At 37.3% G+C, this 16,144-nt stretch overlaps 2 protein-coding genes across 2 annotated transcripts; one reads left to right on the top strand and one right to left on the bottom strand.

Annotated features, from left to right (window-relative positions):
* The first annotated feature begins 701 nt into the window (after positions 1-701).
* On the top strand, positions 702-1,688 carry LOC123841545 (olfactory receptor 52A5-like). The gene has a single exon (XM_045871125.1). It carries the CDS (start codon positions 702-704, stop codon positions 1,686-1,688), a length of 987 nt encoding a protein of 328 aa, XP_045727081.1.
* A 13,289-nt stretch (positions 1,689-14,977) lies between these two features.
* LOC123841471 (olfactory receptor 51V1-like) lies at positions 14,978-15,919 on the bottom strand. Its single transcript, XM_045871054.1, is given in 1 exon segment — positions 14,978-15,919. A coding segment is annotated over 1 exon segment (942 nt).
* Between the last annotated feature and the right edge of the window lie 225 nt (positions 15,920-16,144).

Raw genomic sequence — 16,144 nt, 5'->3', positions numbered from 1 at the left:
GATAAAGGCATGTTGAAACATAGACCTGATGGTTGTGCTTACAATGACTTTGTGAAAAGAGAAAATTTGAAAGGATTTGTTGAAGGGAAACAATAAGATGGATGATATTTCATCACACATATATGCACATCTTTATGCATTCGTTTGTTGATGGGCACTGAGGTTTTTTCCATATCTTGGCTATTGTGAATAATGCTGCAATGAACATGGGATTGCATATTTATCTTCAATATTCTTTTTTTCCAGTCCTTTCTGTATATATGAGGGACAGGGAAATAGAGGAGATATTTTATTAGTAGATATATAAGTTCTGAAGATCTAATGCACAGGATAGTGATGATAAACAAAAATGTATTAAAAATATCAAACTTGCTAAGAGAATAGATCTTCATTTTTCCCACCACAAGAAAGCAAACATAATAAAACGATGTGATCGAGTATGGGCTAACACTACAATGGCACTCAAAGTACAATATGCAAACATATCAAATCAAAAGGTCATGTACCTTAAGCTTAGAAAATTCATGTCACCTATGTTTCCACATATATAAAGGAAGGACAGGATGGAATGTGAATTATCTGACTAAAGTATACTTTGCCAAGGTAAAGTAATCTATTCTTATTATTTACTCATGTAGTCTTGACGGAGAATAGAAGATGAAACAGCAACACCGCTACTTGATTCTACTGACCAAATCATCATGTTCATACCCAATGGTTCTGTCTTCATGCCTGCTGTCCTAACACTCACTGGGATTCCTGGGCTGGAGTCAGTGCAGCATTGGATTGGGATTCCATTCTGTGTCATGTATTTCCTTGCTGTGATTGGGAATTCCCTAATTTTAGGTATAATCAAATATGAGCACAGCCTCCATAAGCCCATGTACATATTTTTGGCCATGCTGGGGGCCACAGACATTGCACTTAGTACCTGCATTCTTCCCAAAATGTTAGGCATCTTCTGGTTTCATTTGCCAGAGATTTCCTTTGCAGCCTGCCTTCTACAAATGTGGTTTATTCACTCATTCCAGGCAATTGAATCAGGCATCCTACTGGCAATGGCCCTAGATCGCTATGTGGCCATCTGTATCCCCTTGAGACATGTCACCATCTTCTCCCAACAATCCTTGACTCACATTGCACTTGGGGTGACACTCAGGGCTGCTATTCTTATAGCACCATGCTTGGTGCTCATCAAATGTCGTCTTAAACTCTACCGAACTACAGTCATCTCCCATACTTATTGTGAGCACATGGCCGTCGTGAAGCTGGCCACTGAAGATGTCCGGATCAACAAGATATATGGTCTTTTTGTTGCCTTCAGTATCTTAGGGTTTGACATAATCTTCATCACCTTGTCTTATGTTCAAATCTTTATCACTGTGTTTCAGTTGCCCCAGAAGGAGGCACGATTCAAGGCCTTTAATACCTGCATTGCCCACATCTGTGTCTTCCTACAGTTCTACCTCCTTGCCTTCTTCTCTTTCTTCACACATAGGTTTGGTGCTCACATACCACCGTATGTTCACATTCTCTTATCAAACCTGTACCTGTTAGTCCCTCCTTTCCTCAACCCTATAGTCTATGGTGTGAAGACCAAACAAATTCAAGACCATGGCCTGAAAATATTTTTCTCCAAAAATCCATCTGGATCATTATTGGCTCCTTCTATAGACATTTTAGGTTGATCTAATGTAGGAACATCAATATGGTGAAAAGTTAATATCTTCCAGAAACATTTAAGTTCAAAAAATATTTAATTTTAGGAGATTATGCTAAGTGAAATAAGTCAGGCAGAGAAAGTCAGTTATCATATGGTTTCACTTATTTGTGGAACATAAGGAATAGCATGGAGGACATTGGGAGAAGGAAGGGAAAAATGAAGGGGGGAATCAGAGGGGAAGCTGAACAATGAGAGACTATGGACTCCGAGAAACAAATTGAGGGTTTTAGGGGGGTGGGGATGAGTTAGCCCAGTGATGGGTATTAAGGAGGGGACTATTGCATGGAGCAAAGGTATTATATGCAAACAATGAATCATGGAACACTATATCAAAAACTAATGATGTATTGTACAGTGACTAACATAACACAATAAAAAATGAAAAAATAAATAAAAACTGACATTTAATGAGAAAAAAATTTAGATGCTCATAATTGAATGAGATGTTCAACAACTATGAAATAGTTAAGAACAATGGTTTGCTATTCATATAAGAAAAAAATTCTCTTATGCCCTGAATTCACAATTTTCTGTTATTCCTGTGTTTTTGTCCTATTTGTTTAAATGTAGGGATTCCACTCTGGCAACACTAAGACATACATAGAAACAAAATTACAGAAAATAGCACAATTCCAGTTTCTTCCAAGGATCATGTCATACATCAATATTATCAAATTGGTGGGGGCAGAGCAAGATGGTGGAGGAGTAGGATACCTGGATTTCATCTGGTCTCAGGAATTCAGCTGGATGGGGATCAAACCATTCTGGACACCTACAAACTCAACAGGAGATTGAAGAAAAGAATAGCAACAATTCTCTGAACAGAAAAGTGACCACTTTCTGGAAGGTAGGACGTGTGGAGAAGTGAATCCGAGGCGATATTTGGGAGGATAGGCGGCGGGGAGGGGGCCTCTGTCGGCTCCTTCTGGCAAGTGATAGAGCAGCGGAGCACAAAATCGGTTTAGAAGTCTGCTCCACTGAGGGACGTCAATCCAGTGACTAAGGGAGGGGTGGAACCCTCTTGGGACAGTGTGGTCTCAGGACCCTCAGGGTCACAGAAAGTCTGGGGGTTCCTGAATGCGGCAGAGCTCCCAGGTATTGGAGCGGGGAAGCCGGCTGCAGAGACAGAGCCTGGCGCGGGCTAGCAGCTCGGGGTTGCCATACACCGTGATCCGCGGCACTGTCGGGCCACTGCTCTTCCAGCAGGGACCCAAAGAGTGGCAGATCCGGGGAGACTCCCCTTCCTCCCCAGGGAGGAGCGGCACTGGAGCGCACCGCAGGGATCTGCAGGGTTTGGAGACTCCACACAGGGTCGTGTGCCAGAGGTAGAAATGCTCGGTCACAGGCCAGGTGAGCACAGAGTGCGGCCAGAGACAGGAGAGACAGGAGTGACTGACGGCTTTTCTCTGGGGGTGCACTGAGGAGTGGGGCCCCCAGTTCTCGGCTTCCCCAGGATGGAGATTGGGAGGCTGTCATTTTCACTCTCGGCCTCCAAAGCTGTACTGAAAGCTTGCAGGGAACAAAAGCTCCCAAGAGCAAACCCCAGCAGATTACTTAGCCCAGACTGGGCAAGGGAGGGACAATTCTGCCTCCGGCAAAGATATTTGGGAACCACGGCAACAGGCCCCTCACCCAGAAGATCAGCAAGAACAGCCAGCCAAGACCAAGTTTACCAATCAATGAGAACAGCAGAATTCCAGCACTAGGGGAATACTGCACATAGAATCCATGGCTATTTTACCATGATTCCTTAGTCTTTCAAAGTTATTTTTTTTTAATTCTCTTTTTTTTTGAATTTTTCTTGTTCCCTTTTTCAACCACATCTTATCATTCCCTTTTTTAAAAAACATTTTCATTTTTCATTTTTAGAGTCATATTCTATCTCTTCATAGTAGTTACCCTTATTTTTGGCATACATATATAAGTTGTTCTCTCTTTAAAATTTTGAGATACAGTTCCTTCTAACAGATCAAAATATACCCTAAATCTCTAGTGTATGGATTTGTTCTAGTCTCCTGCCTGATCACATTCTCTCCCTTTCTTTTCTCTTTTTTTTTTTAAATCCTCTTCTTTCTTTTTTCAAACAACTTCTTATCAATTCCTTTTATAACATTTTTTATAATTTTCACGTTTACAGTCATATTCCATCCTTTCATCATATCAACCCTTATTTTTGTATATATATAAGTTTTTCTTTCTTTAAAATTCTGGGAGGCACTTTCTTCTAACAGACCAAAATACAACCAAAATCTAGTGTGTGGCAGTGATCTATGCACCAGTCTGATCATATTTGATCATATTCTGTTTTTTTGTTTTGTTTTGTTCTGTTTTTGTTTGTTTTTATCTTTTTCTTTTCCCTTTTTTTTACTTTTTCTTTTTTCTTTCTTTCCCTTTCTTTTCCCCTGACTTCAGGTCTTTTTTGATTTGTTTAGAGTATATTTTCTGGGGATGTTGTTACTCTGCTAGCATTTTATTCTCTCATTAATCTATTCTCCTCTGCACAAAATGACAAGACGGAAAATCACCTCAACCAAAAGAACAAGAGGTAGTACCGACTGCCAGGGACCTACTCAATACGGATAATAGTACGATGTCGGATCTAGAGTTTAGAATCATCACTTTAAAGATACTAGCTGGGCTTGAAAAAAGCATGGAAGTTATTAGAGAAACGCTTTCTGGAGAAATAAAAGAACTAAAATCTAACCAAGACGAAATCAAAAAGGCTATTAATGAGGTGCAACAAAATATGGGGGCACTAACTGCTAGGATAAATGAGGCAGAAGAGGGAATCAGTGATATAGAAGACAAAATGATGGAAAATAAAGAAGTTGAGAAAAAGAGAGATAAACAACTACTGGATCACGAGGGCAGAATTCGAGAGATAAGTGATACCATAAGATGAAACAACATTAGAATAATTGGGATCCCAGAAGAAGAAGAAAGAGAAAGAGGGGCAGAGGGAATATTGGAGCAAATTATAGCAGAGAACTTCCCTAATGTGGGTAAGGAAACAGGCATCAAACTCCAGGAGGCACAGAGAACCCCTCTCAAAATCAATAAAAATAGGTCAACACCCCAACATCTAATAGTAAAACTTATGAGTCTCAGAGACAAAAGAAAATCCTGAAAGCAGCTCGGGAGAAGAAATATGTAACCTACAATGATAGAAACATTAGATTGGCAACAGACCTATCCACAGAGACCTGGCAGGCCAGAAAGGACTGGCATGATATCTTCAGAGCACTAAATGAGAAAAATATGCAGCCAAGAATACTATATCCAGCTAGGCTGTCATTGAAAATAGAAGGAGAGATAAAAAGCTTCCAAGACAAACAAAAACTAAAGGAATTTGCAAACACGAAACCAGCCCTACAAGAAATCTTGAAAGGGGTCCTCTAAGCAAAGAGAGAGCCTAAGAGCAACATAGATCAGAAAGGAACACAGACAATAGACAGTAACAGTCACCTTACAGGCAATACAATGGCACTAAATTCCTATCTTTCAATAGTTACCCTGAATGTAAATGGGCTAAATGCCCCAATCAAAAGACACAGGCTATCAGACTGGATTAAAAAACAAGACCCATTGATATGCTGTCTGCAAGAGACTCATTTTAGACCGAAAGACACCCCCAGATTGAAAGTGAGGGGGTGGAAAACCATTTACCATGCTAATGGACACCAAAAGAAAGCTGGGGTGGCAATCCTTATATCAGACAAATTAGATTTTAAACCAAAGACTGTAATAAGAGATGAGGAAGGACACTATATCCTACTTAAAGGGTCTATCCAACAAGAAGACCTAACAATTGTAAATATCTATGTCCCTAACATGGGAGCAGCCAAAAGGGTTTTTGTTTTTTTTTTTTTAATGAAATATAAAAACACACATAGCTGTAGTGTATTATACTTCCCAGCATTAAGGTCCCAGGAAACTACCTGGATTCTGTACTCTGTCCACACAGAACACTTTTTGTTTAGTGGTTCAGATCATCGATTCTGCAATAGAGTTTAAACTCCTTTGGAATAAAATATTTTTAAATGCTCCAACACATATCTTATTTTCCTGTGCTTATACCCTGTTTCTTTCAGATTTTCTCCTGTCCCCATGACTTTACTATCTTACAAATATCTGTTTATTATTCATCCCTTAGCTCAAGCCTCACCTCCTGTATGAAACAACTCTTGATTTCCTTAGGTCAAAGTCCATATTCCTCCTTTTGTCCTCAATGAAAGAGATGGACTGTTTAATGACTATGATGCATTGAAAATTAATGAATCCACTTGAGTTTAATTTTCCCTGAATTAATTAGATATCAAAAATATACAAATATTAATGCAGATGCAAATCCATTTGCTGTCTTGCCAGGTGTCTGTCTTTAAGGGATAATAAAGGGCTAGGATTAGGAAAAATGAGAATGAATCTAGGAAAAACACTAAGAATCTTTGTATCTTGATGTATAAACTTCATGTTTTTATTACAGTTTTACCTTCCTATGTTGACCTGAGCAAGAATCCATACCTTTCTCAGTAGAAGATTTGAAGAATTTCAGTATTGCTGAGCCAAGGAAATAAAGAGGAAATATCCAGTAGACCAAGAAGAAAGTAGTACTATATTTTTATACCCCTCAGGCCTTAGTGCAAATCTTAAATGACATATCAATCTCCTTTTCAGAATGTCTGCTCAGAGCTGACACTTGCTTAGAACTAACAACTCCTTCCATGCAGTTAGTTTCAGTTCCCTGAACTGTCTTTGCATCTTCTCCATACTTTTCTCTAGATCTCTCAGGCATCTATGAGAACACATACTCACAACCTTCCTATGTGTATGCACCTCCTAGTGCTTTATCATGGATGAAGAAATCATTCTCATAGGCCAATACAGAACAAAAATAGTAGCAGCTTGTGAGAAAGGACTATAATGCAATTCTCCTGAGGAATGGGAAGTGACAAAATCATCTCTAAAGACCACAAGTTTATCCAATTCTCCTTTTATTATTGTTATTATTACTGTTTTTATATGGGGAAAGCATATATAAGAAGCATGATGTTGGATGCTTTGCACACAAGACCTGTCGAGTCAGGGAGTGTGATAGAAGTCTACAGGCAAGGATCTTCATCTTCATTGTTGAAGGAAAGAATGTCTAAAGGAAACATATTCTAGACTTTTCTTCATGTAAATTATAAATACATTGGTTATTGCTTTTTCCTAATTACCATTGTGACCAACGTAGACTGAGAACAGATGTGTTACACAGACTTGGCTTAGATTCTGTGTTCAATGAGGACATTGTAGTGGGAGAGGAAAGGCAGTCTTATCATAAAATAATGAATGTGAGGACAGAATTCTAAGACTGGGATTCCTCTTGTAAAATTATCTATGGTATTTCTGAAGGAGATAAGGGGCAAAATAAAAAGCATTAATTTTTTCTTATCAAACACTGATTTATACCCAGGGTCTGCCTCCAGTTGTGTGACAATGGCCAAACGACTGAAATTTTGTTTTCATCTATGAAAACAATAATATTTAGACTTGTGAAAACAATTATGTGTATTTATGAAAATTCATGACATACAACATGATATATAACAAACACAATAAATGATGGCTAATGTACATATGTTTGTTATATGTCATGAGTTTTCATAAATTTAAAACCCTTTGTTATCTGGGCAGTTCTCACTTTTCAGTTCATCTTTTTTTTTTTCTGACTGGAAATGGCAAGTATTTTATTTATGATATAGTTTGGTACTTGATCTACATTAAAGATAAATTTGGGGGGCTCATTGTCATAAAGATAGTTAGTAAAAGCCACATTAGTAGAGGAGATGTCACTGAGAGTGCATTTGAATTTTTTCTGTCATGTTGAAGTCCAGAGGTTGGCAGTCCAAGATTTCATCTTTTGCTACCCCCTCTGACTTTATAAGACAATAAAGAGGAAATAAAACATGGAACTCTTGATGAACATAAAATTGCAAAAGAAAAATAGAAAACCATTGTTTGTACTAGTATTTTTTCCAAAGTCAATATGTAGTTTCATTCTGCTATGTCTTTGGACAGGATATTTTACTAAACTGAACTGGTTTCCCTCTTCTCTAATGGGTGAAATATTTCTTCTCCTTAGCCTTTACATGAAACCACATTTTCCTAAACATTGCTTACTTACCCACTGCAACCACAGTAAACTACCATAGCTCACATGCTGAACAATTTATCAAACATTATTCAATTTATATTTTCCAACGTCATCCAAGTTATAGTTAATTAATGTGGTCACAAATACTCAAAATTATTAACTAGTAAAAAACGAATTATCCTATAATTCATACCTGTCTCAAAAAGTGCCACAAAGGTAACAGGCTGGCCATAGGGATAAATAGGACCTTGGTCTATGTTTGGAGTTTACCATTTTACTTGGACAGAATTCTACATCATTGAAAAATGAAATAACATAAAGAAAATTTTTTGTAATCAGGTTTATATGAGAGAGCATTTAGGGCTGAGTGAGTCAATCTAGGGATCCTTTTTATTTATTTATTTGAGAGAGAGAGAGAGAATGCACAAGCAGGGGGAGTGGTGAGGGAGAAGAGAGAGAGAGAGATTCCTCAAGCATACTCCCCACTGAGCTTGGAGCCCAACCTCCGGGCTCAAGGTGGGGCTCATCCCAGGACCCTGACACCATGACCTGAACCTAAACCAAGAGCTGGCTGCTTTAACTGACTAAGCCATCCAGGCACCCCATAAATCCTACAACTTAACAACAAAAAAAAAGGAAATTAAAAAAATGGGCAAAGTTACCACATGAAAAGATGCTCAATATCACTAATCATTAGTGAAATGAAAATCAAAACCACAATGTGATGCCAGTTTACAATCATTAGGATGACCATTGTAAAAAACAACAAGCAAACAAATAAAAACCAAGAAAATAACAAGTGTTGGGAAGCATGTGGAAAAATTGGAACCTTTGTATATTGCTAGTTGGTATAGAAAATGCTGTGGAGGGACGCCTGAGTGGCTCAGTTGTTGAGTGTCTGCCTTGGCTCAGGTCATGATCCTAGGGTCCTGGGATCGAGCCCATCGGGCTCCCTGCTCACATTCCCCCTGCTTGTGTTCCCTCTTTTGCTCTCTCTTTCTCTTTCTCTGTCAAAAAAATAAATAAAATCTTAAAAAAAAAAAAAAAAGAAAGAAAATGCTGTGGAAACAGTATACAGTTCCTGAAAAAATTTGACATAGAATTACCATATGACCTAACAATTCCAGGTCTGATCATATACCCAGATGAATGGAAAGCAGGGGCTCAAACCGGTTTTAGTCCTCCAGTGTTCATAGCAGCATTGTTCACAATAACTAAAAAGTGGAAACAATCCAAATGTGCATGGATAAACAAAATGTGATATATTTGTACAATAGAATATTGTTTAGCCTTAAAAAGGAATGTAATTCTGACACTGACTATAGCATGAATGAACCTTAAAGACATTATAACAAGTGAAATAAACTAGATACAAAAGGGAAATTACTGTATGACTCCATTTAAATGAAGTACCTGGAGTCAAACTCCCAGAGACAGAATATGGAATGGTGGTTGCCAGGGGCTGAGGTAGGGCAAAATGAGCCCTTATTGTTTAATTGGTACAGAGTTTTAGTCTAAGATAATGAAAAAGCTTTGGAAACGCATGGTGGTGATGGTTATACAGCAATGTACATATGTTAATACCACTGAACTGTGCACTGAAAAATGATTACAATTGTAAATTTTATGTTATGTATATTTTACCACAACAAAAATAAAGTCCTTATAACATTCCCCTTAAACTAAAAAGAAACAAACAAAAATATCCCTATGGATTCCAAATCAAAGGAGATAAACACAGAAATTTCAAAATGAAGACTGTAGTAGGCTGAAAGTGTTTATGTTTTACTCCAGGACCTATGAATATGTTAGCTAGCTTACAGGATAAAAGGGTGCAGATGTGATTAAGTTGAGGAACTTGAGACAGGGAGAATTTTCTGCATTATCTAGGTAGAATTAATGTAATCATAGGGTCCTTGTAAGAGGGAGGTCTAAGGGTCCAACTCAGAGCATGTAAGGGACAACAGAAGTAAAGGTCATATTAAGGCTACAGCCAGAGAATGAAGACCATCTCTACAAAACAGATTTCCCTTATATCTTCTAAAAGAACAGAACCCTGCTGACCCATTTTGAACTTCTAACTTCCAGAATTTTAAGATAATAAATTTGTGTTGTTTAAACCACTAGATTTGCAGTAATTTGTTACAACAGCAATAGAAAACGAATACAAGGATAACTTACAATCAGTTGAATAAGCAAGGGCAGATTTCAGGATGAGGCAAGATTAATCCTATAGAGATTGCTGTATTGATAGAAAATAGTTTAAGTCTTGGAGATTTAAATGCTTGCAGCAATTCTAGTACAGGTACAGTATCAATAAGGTTCTATCAGCAAGGTGAGATCTTTTCAATGAGATTTGATAATTGGATTCTAAAACACAAGGAGCATAGAGATGAATCAGAAATTGTCTTTGTCCTCAAGATGGTTCACATCTAATTGGAGAAAAATGAAACACACGTATAGAATATTTCTGGATTACATTAAAAATCCTATGTGAAAAAAGTAGTTTAGGCAATACATTCAAGATCGTTGTGTAATGGGATTAGAAATCCTTATGGACCCATGGAATTATGATTTTATTGACTTAAACTCTTGATATGGTGGTATTTAAGATTTGCTTGGCAGAGGCATGGTGAGAACATCATTTACTATTGTTTCTATCTAGAAGACAAAATACTACAAGTGGTGGGGGCAGTTAGCTAATGATTTTCCCACATAATTAAAAAATATATATGATTCAGTATTCCACTGTTCAGATAAATTTAAAGATAATTCATATGTGTCAAATGCAGACAATTCTTGACAAGCTCATGCTAAATTAATGTCTTTGAACCCCAGAAGCATCACTGGACATGTATTCTTCACAAAAATGAAATGCTCCATCTTCCTAAAAACACAAAAATACAAAAAGGCATGGAAAAATATGTAGCAGTGCCAATATATTCATTCAGGATTCATTTACTTATTCATTTTTAAAGAAAAATTATATTGAGAATGCACTTTGAATCCTGTTTAATGCTATTGAGGATACAGTGGTAAAAAAAATAAAACAAACAGAATAGACCCCATCCCTCAAATATTTATAGTCTAAAAGATAAAATAATCAGTAAAAAATAATAAATTCATCAAATTACCACAATGTACACTTTAAATATCTTATCATTTTCTATCTTTATATATTTATTCCTCAATAAATTCCTTTATTCTTCAATAAAGCTGAAAAAATAATAACACAGGAGTGATGCATATTGAAAGAGTAGAAACCCAAGTGACATAACATATTAGGAATGTTTTTCCCTTTCAGCTGAAGCCTCAGGTGTGGGTAGAAATTAACCAGACAAAGTGTGAAATTCATGTGGAGATGAGAAAGAGCATGATATGTGGTCAGAAATGAAAGTAGGCTGAAAGATCCAGACCTACATTATTGTATTACACTGTAATGTAAGGAAGGCAGGTTCTACCAGATTATGACAATCCTTAAAACCTGGACTTTATCTTTTTTAAAATTTTTTATTATGTTCAATTAGCCAACATGTAGTACATCATTAGTTTTTGATGCAGTGTTCAATGATTCATTAATTGCATATATCTTAAGAGTAATAAAAAGCTATTGAATAATTTTATTTAATATATCATTTCTTACTGGAAAGCCAATTTGGACCATTCTCCAAGATATACTTTTACCTAAAATTTCAGTATAACTCAATCATTTTGGGAAAAGAAACGTACCTTAGATATAACCAAGGAGTCTGAATACCAAAATTCAAGTTCTGATTCAAATTAAGCCTCAATTTCCTCTTATTCAAACAGGGACCATAATAAGCTCCCTATCTATAAAGCTAGTACTTGCTGAGTGTTTTTTTTGCTCTAAGAACTTCAAAGCTATATTATCTCATTTAGTTACTTTTATCATCATCTGCAGCATGTAGATGTGGAAACTAATGCACACAGAAAATAAATAAGTTGCTCAAGTTTACTCATTTAGAAAGTTTTGGAGTGTGTATTTGAATTGATTCTTAAGCACTATGTGTTGAGAAGCCATATGATAACTTTCATACTTCTGCATGAACAGGACTTTCTGAACAAAAATTATTTACAACAGGGGTAAAAGACAAGTTTTAGAAATTGAAGAATGACTGATTAGTGGTTATCAGGGGCTCAGGGAGGGAGAATTAGGTAGTTGCTACTAACGAAAATGTTCTATAATTAGATTGTGGAGATGGTTGTGCAACTCTGTAAATATACTAAAAACTATTCAATTGTACAGTCTAAATGGGTGGCTTTTATTGTACATGAATTATATCTCAATAAAACTCAAAATATAAACAATAATGTATTAATTTTGACAACAAGAATGGTATCTTGTGACGTGCATGATTCAGTGGAAGGGAAGGATAAGGGTTCATACCCCAGTTAACAGTATATGAGGGAAGTCCAAGAGAACAGGTAGCAAACATGAATAATATATGTTCTTCCACTTTGTTGCCCATTAAAGAATTGGAAAAATGGTTCTTATCCAGTAACTGGAAGAAAATTTAGAACAAGCAGCCAAAATGGTGGTTTTTTACTTTTTATTTGGCATACAAAAGAAAACAGCCTTCAGTTGGAGATACTCTCTTTTAAAGTTTTAGAAATTAGGTTATGACATGTCTATGAGATATGTCCTCTTGAACGATTATAGCTTACTAATGAGCACTTATTGGAATTGGATGTTTGAATCATAAAGGTCAGGTGATCCTTTTATGGTTAGTTGATTCCCAGTAAATAATATTTAAAGGAAAAATAATAGTCTTTGATAAAATGATGGACAATTGGCTCTCAACACACACACAAAACATGTATTAAACCCCTGCACACATACACCATACACATCAGCATACCACGGACCTAAATGTAATACTAAACTCTGAAACTCTTAGAAGAAAGCATAGGTATAAATCTTTGTGAGCTTGAATTAGATAATAATTTCTTAGGCACAACACCAAGAGCCTAAGCAATAAGAGAAAAAAAATAGAAAAATTAGACAAAATCTAAATTAAAGTATTTTGCACTTTAAAAGTCACCCTCAGGAAGGTGAAAAGACAATCCAGAGACTGGGAAAAATATTTATAAATCATTTTCTGATAAGTGACTCATCCAGAATATGTAAAGAATTCTTAAAATTCAAAAATAAAAATATTAATAAGATCACATCATAAGTTATCAGTCATGAAAGATGTGTGTACCCAAACCACCAGTCCATTCACACCCACTGGAATGGATATATTCAAAAACAGAATATAAGTGTTGGTGAGATTATGAAGAAATCTCAACCATAATACGCTGATAGCGGGAATGAAAATATTGCATCAGTTTAGAAAACAGTTTAGCAGTTTCTCAAAATGTTAAAAAACAGAATTATCACATGACCCACTGTTAGGGGTGTACCCCAAAGAATTGAAAGACATGTCTGCACAAAGGTTTGTACATGATTGCTCATCTCAGCTTTATTCACAATAGTCAATAAATGGAGGAAACAATGCCCATCAACTCATGAATACATGGAAGCATCTGGCATTCTACTGGTACTCTTCTTTAACTCTGATGCTTCCATGTATTCATGACACTCTGCATGCAGGTCCTGAGAAAAGGATGAGGAAGGCCATCCTGTACATTTTCACCACAGTATAATCCATTAGAGTTCCACCTACTAGAAAATGGTACTACTCTTGATGAATAAGTAGTAACTCTTTACTTTTTAATTTTTTATGTTCAATTAGCCAACATATAATACATCATTTGTTTTGGATGTAGCGTTCAACGATTCATTAGTTGCATATAATACCCAGTGCTCACTTTTTAATAATTTAAAATAAAACAAAGTCTTTCATATACATACGATATTGTACTCTTCAGCAAAGAATTGGGACACTGATATGTGTTACAACATGGATGAACATCACAAGCATTATGCTCAAAGAAGTCAGACAAAAACAAAAAACAAAAACATGCCTTGTATGGTTCTATTTGTAAGACATATCCAGACTGGAAAATCTATAGGGGCAGTGAGTAGATAAGTGGTGGTCAAAGACTGGGGGTGAAAATAGAAAGTGATTCTAAATAGGTACAATGTTCAATGTTGGTGCCACTATCTCCACTTGCATAAATAATACTCTTTCTTTGTCACTGTCTCATTGAGGCACACACCATCAATTCGATTTCACAAACCAGAAACATGAGCATCAACTATGAAACTATTCTGTTCAGCAAGGCACACACAGTTATTAAGGGGTGTCCATAGGTCCTAAGTATTATTCTATCCCTTATCTGATTTCCCTTTTCACAATCATTGCTCTAAGCGAGGCACCATCAGTCCTCAATCGGGGTTTTGCTGGAGTTTCTAAACTAAAACCTTTTCTGTAGACTCTGAAGAATTTAAAATACCATGAAGAAATCCCAATGATATTCAGTGAAAAAGTGAAGAAGGAAAATTTTATGTGGAAAAGGTCATATATTACAGCATGGGAAAAGATTAAGAATAAAGTCTTTGGGATAGTGGGATTTAGTATCTTTTTATTTCAAAATTCCTGTGATGGACTTGCATTAGTCACTAGTGGGGAAAAAGTAATAGAGGTGAGGGAAGGCTGAGCATCATAGTTTCAGATGTCCCGCACCTCACCTGGAGGAATGAAGAAAGTCCAATTTCACTGTATTATGTATTTTGATATAAGGACAAATTAATGGAATAATCTAAGCAATAAGCATGTTTCCAAAATTTAGGTGGAAGAGGGTCGAAATAGATTGAAAATATTGATGAACTGAGGGTCATAATTTTCATATAGCAACCATGCTTCAAGAACATGTCAACAAAATGCAGAGACACTTTTTCCCTACACGTTGGTCATGATTATTCTACAGCAGACTTTGAGAAATCTTTTCTGGAATGTGTATTGGCAAAAATTAGTTCTATTTTGCCTCTTGCAATAAAAAGCCTCTGAAGTTCTTTAATACTCAAGTCCTCATTAAGCAATAACCTGCTATAATAATTATTATTTAGATTGCAAGTTGTTACAGATATAGGAAGTAGTATTACTCTTTTGACCTTAAAACATTCTCACTGATTGCATCCAAGGGTTTTACTACATTTTCAGAGAAAACCACTTCTTCATCCTGCTTTGAATCTGCTGGGTTTTTACACTGTAGAGGATTGGATTCATCAGGGGTGGGAAGAGAATATAGATATTGCCCATAAGGACATGAATGGAAGGTGAGAGATGCTTTCCAAAACGGTGCACCATGGTGAGGCCAATGATGGGGATGTAAAAGACCAGGATGGCACAGATGTGAGACACACAGGTCTGCAAGGCCTTGAGCCTCTCCTCCCGGGATGCAATTGCCAGCACTGTATGCAAGATGAAAATATAGGAGATGAGAATGAGCACAGCATCCAACAACAAGGTACAAATGACCAGAGCCAGGGCATAGAAGCTGTTGAAGTGGACGTCAGAGCAGGCGAGTCAGAGTAGGTCCTGGTGCAGGCAGAAAGAGTGGGAGAGGATGTGGGGGAGGCAGTAATGGAAGAACTTCAGGCGAATGATGATGGGGAGAATGGGCAATGCACTTCTCATCAAAATGGCCACCACGACATGAATGACTCTACTGTTGGTCAGGATGGATGTGTAGTGCAGAGGATTGCAGATTGCAGTGAAGCAATCAAAGGCCATCGCCAGAAGGACTCCAGACACTATGAAGGACAAACCATGGATGAAGTAAGTTTGGGCAATGCAGACATCCCGACTGAGTTCTTGGCTGAGCCCCCTCTGGACCCCCAGCACCGTGTGCACTGTGGACATCTCCATGCACAGGTCAGTGAGGGCCAGCATGGCCAGGAAGTAGAACTTGGGCTGGTGCAGGCTCGGCTCTGTCCGGATCACATGCAGCACCGGGCAGTTTCCCAGGAACATGATAGCATAGATGGAGGAGAAAGGAATTGAAAACCAGGGATAGTACTGGTCTAGGCCAGGGAACCCCGTGAGAATGAATATTGAGGTATTGATAATGGAAGCCGAAGAAGCAGACATGATTATGTGAAGGTAATTTTCCAGAGAAGATCGATATTTACTGACCAGGTTTGTCACATCTTCTACCGTGTGTGAGAGCAGTGCAGTATAACACAGCCACTCACATTGTAGCCCAGGTAAAGAACATCATAGAATCGCAGGGAGGCTCCACTCTGCAGAAGCTACAGCACAAGATGATTTCCCAGGGTAGCTCCTTGGTAGTAGGTCTCAGGTTGTAGAAGCAAA

Source organism: Mirounga angustirostris, unplaced genomic scaffold (genome assembly GCF_029215605.1).
Source record: "Mirounga angustirostris isolate CCGP_5_RB_7025 unplaced genomic scaffold, mMirAng1.0.hap1 SCAF_13, whole genome shotgun sequence".
Lineage (NCBI taxonomy): Eukaryota > Metazoa > Chordata > Mammalia > Carnivora > Phocidae > Mirounga > Mirounga angustirostris.
The sequence above is the reverse complement of the archived record's forward strand: the minus strand, read 5'-3'. Positions and strand labels throughout refer to the sequence as shown.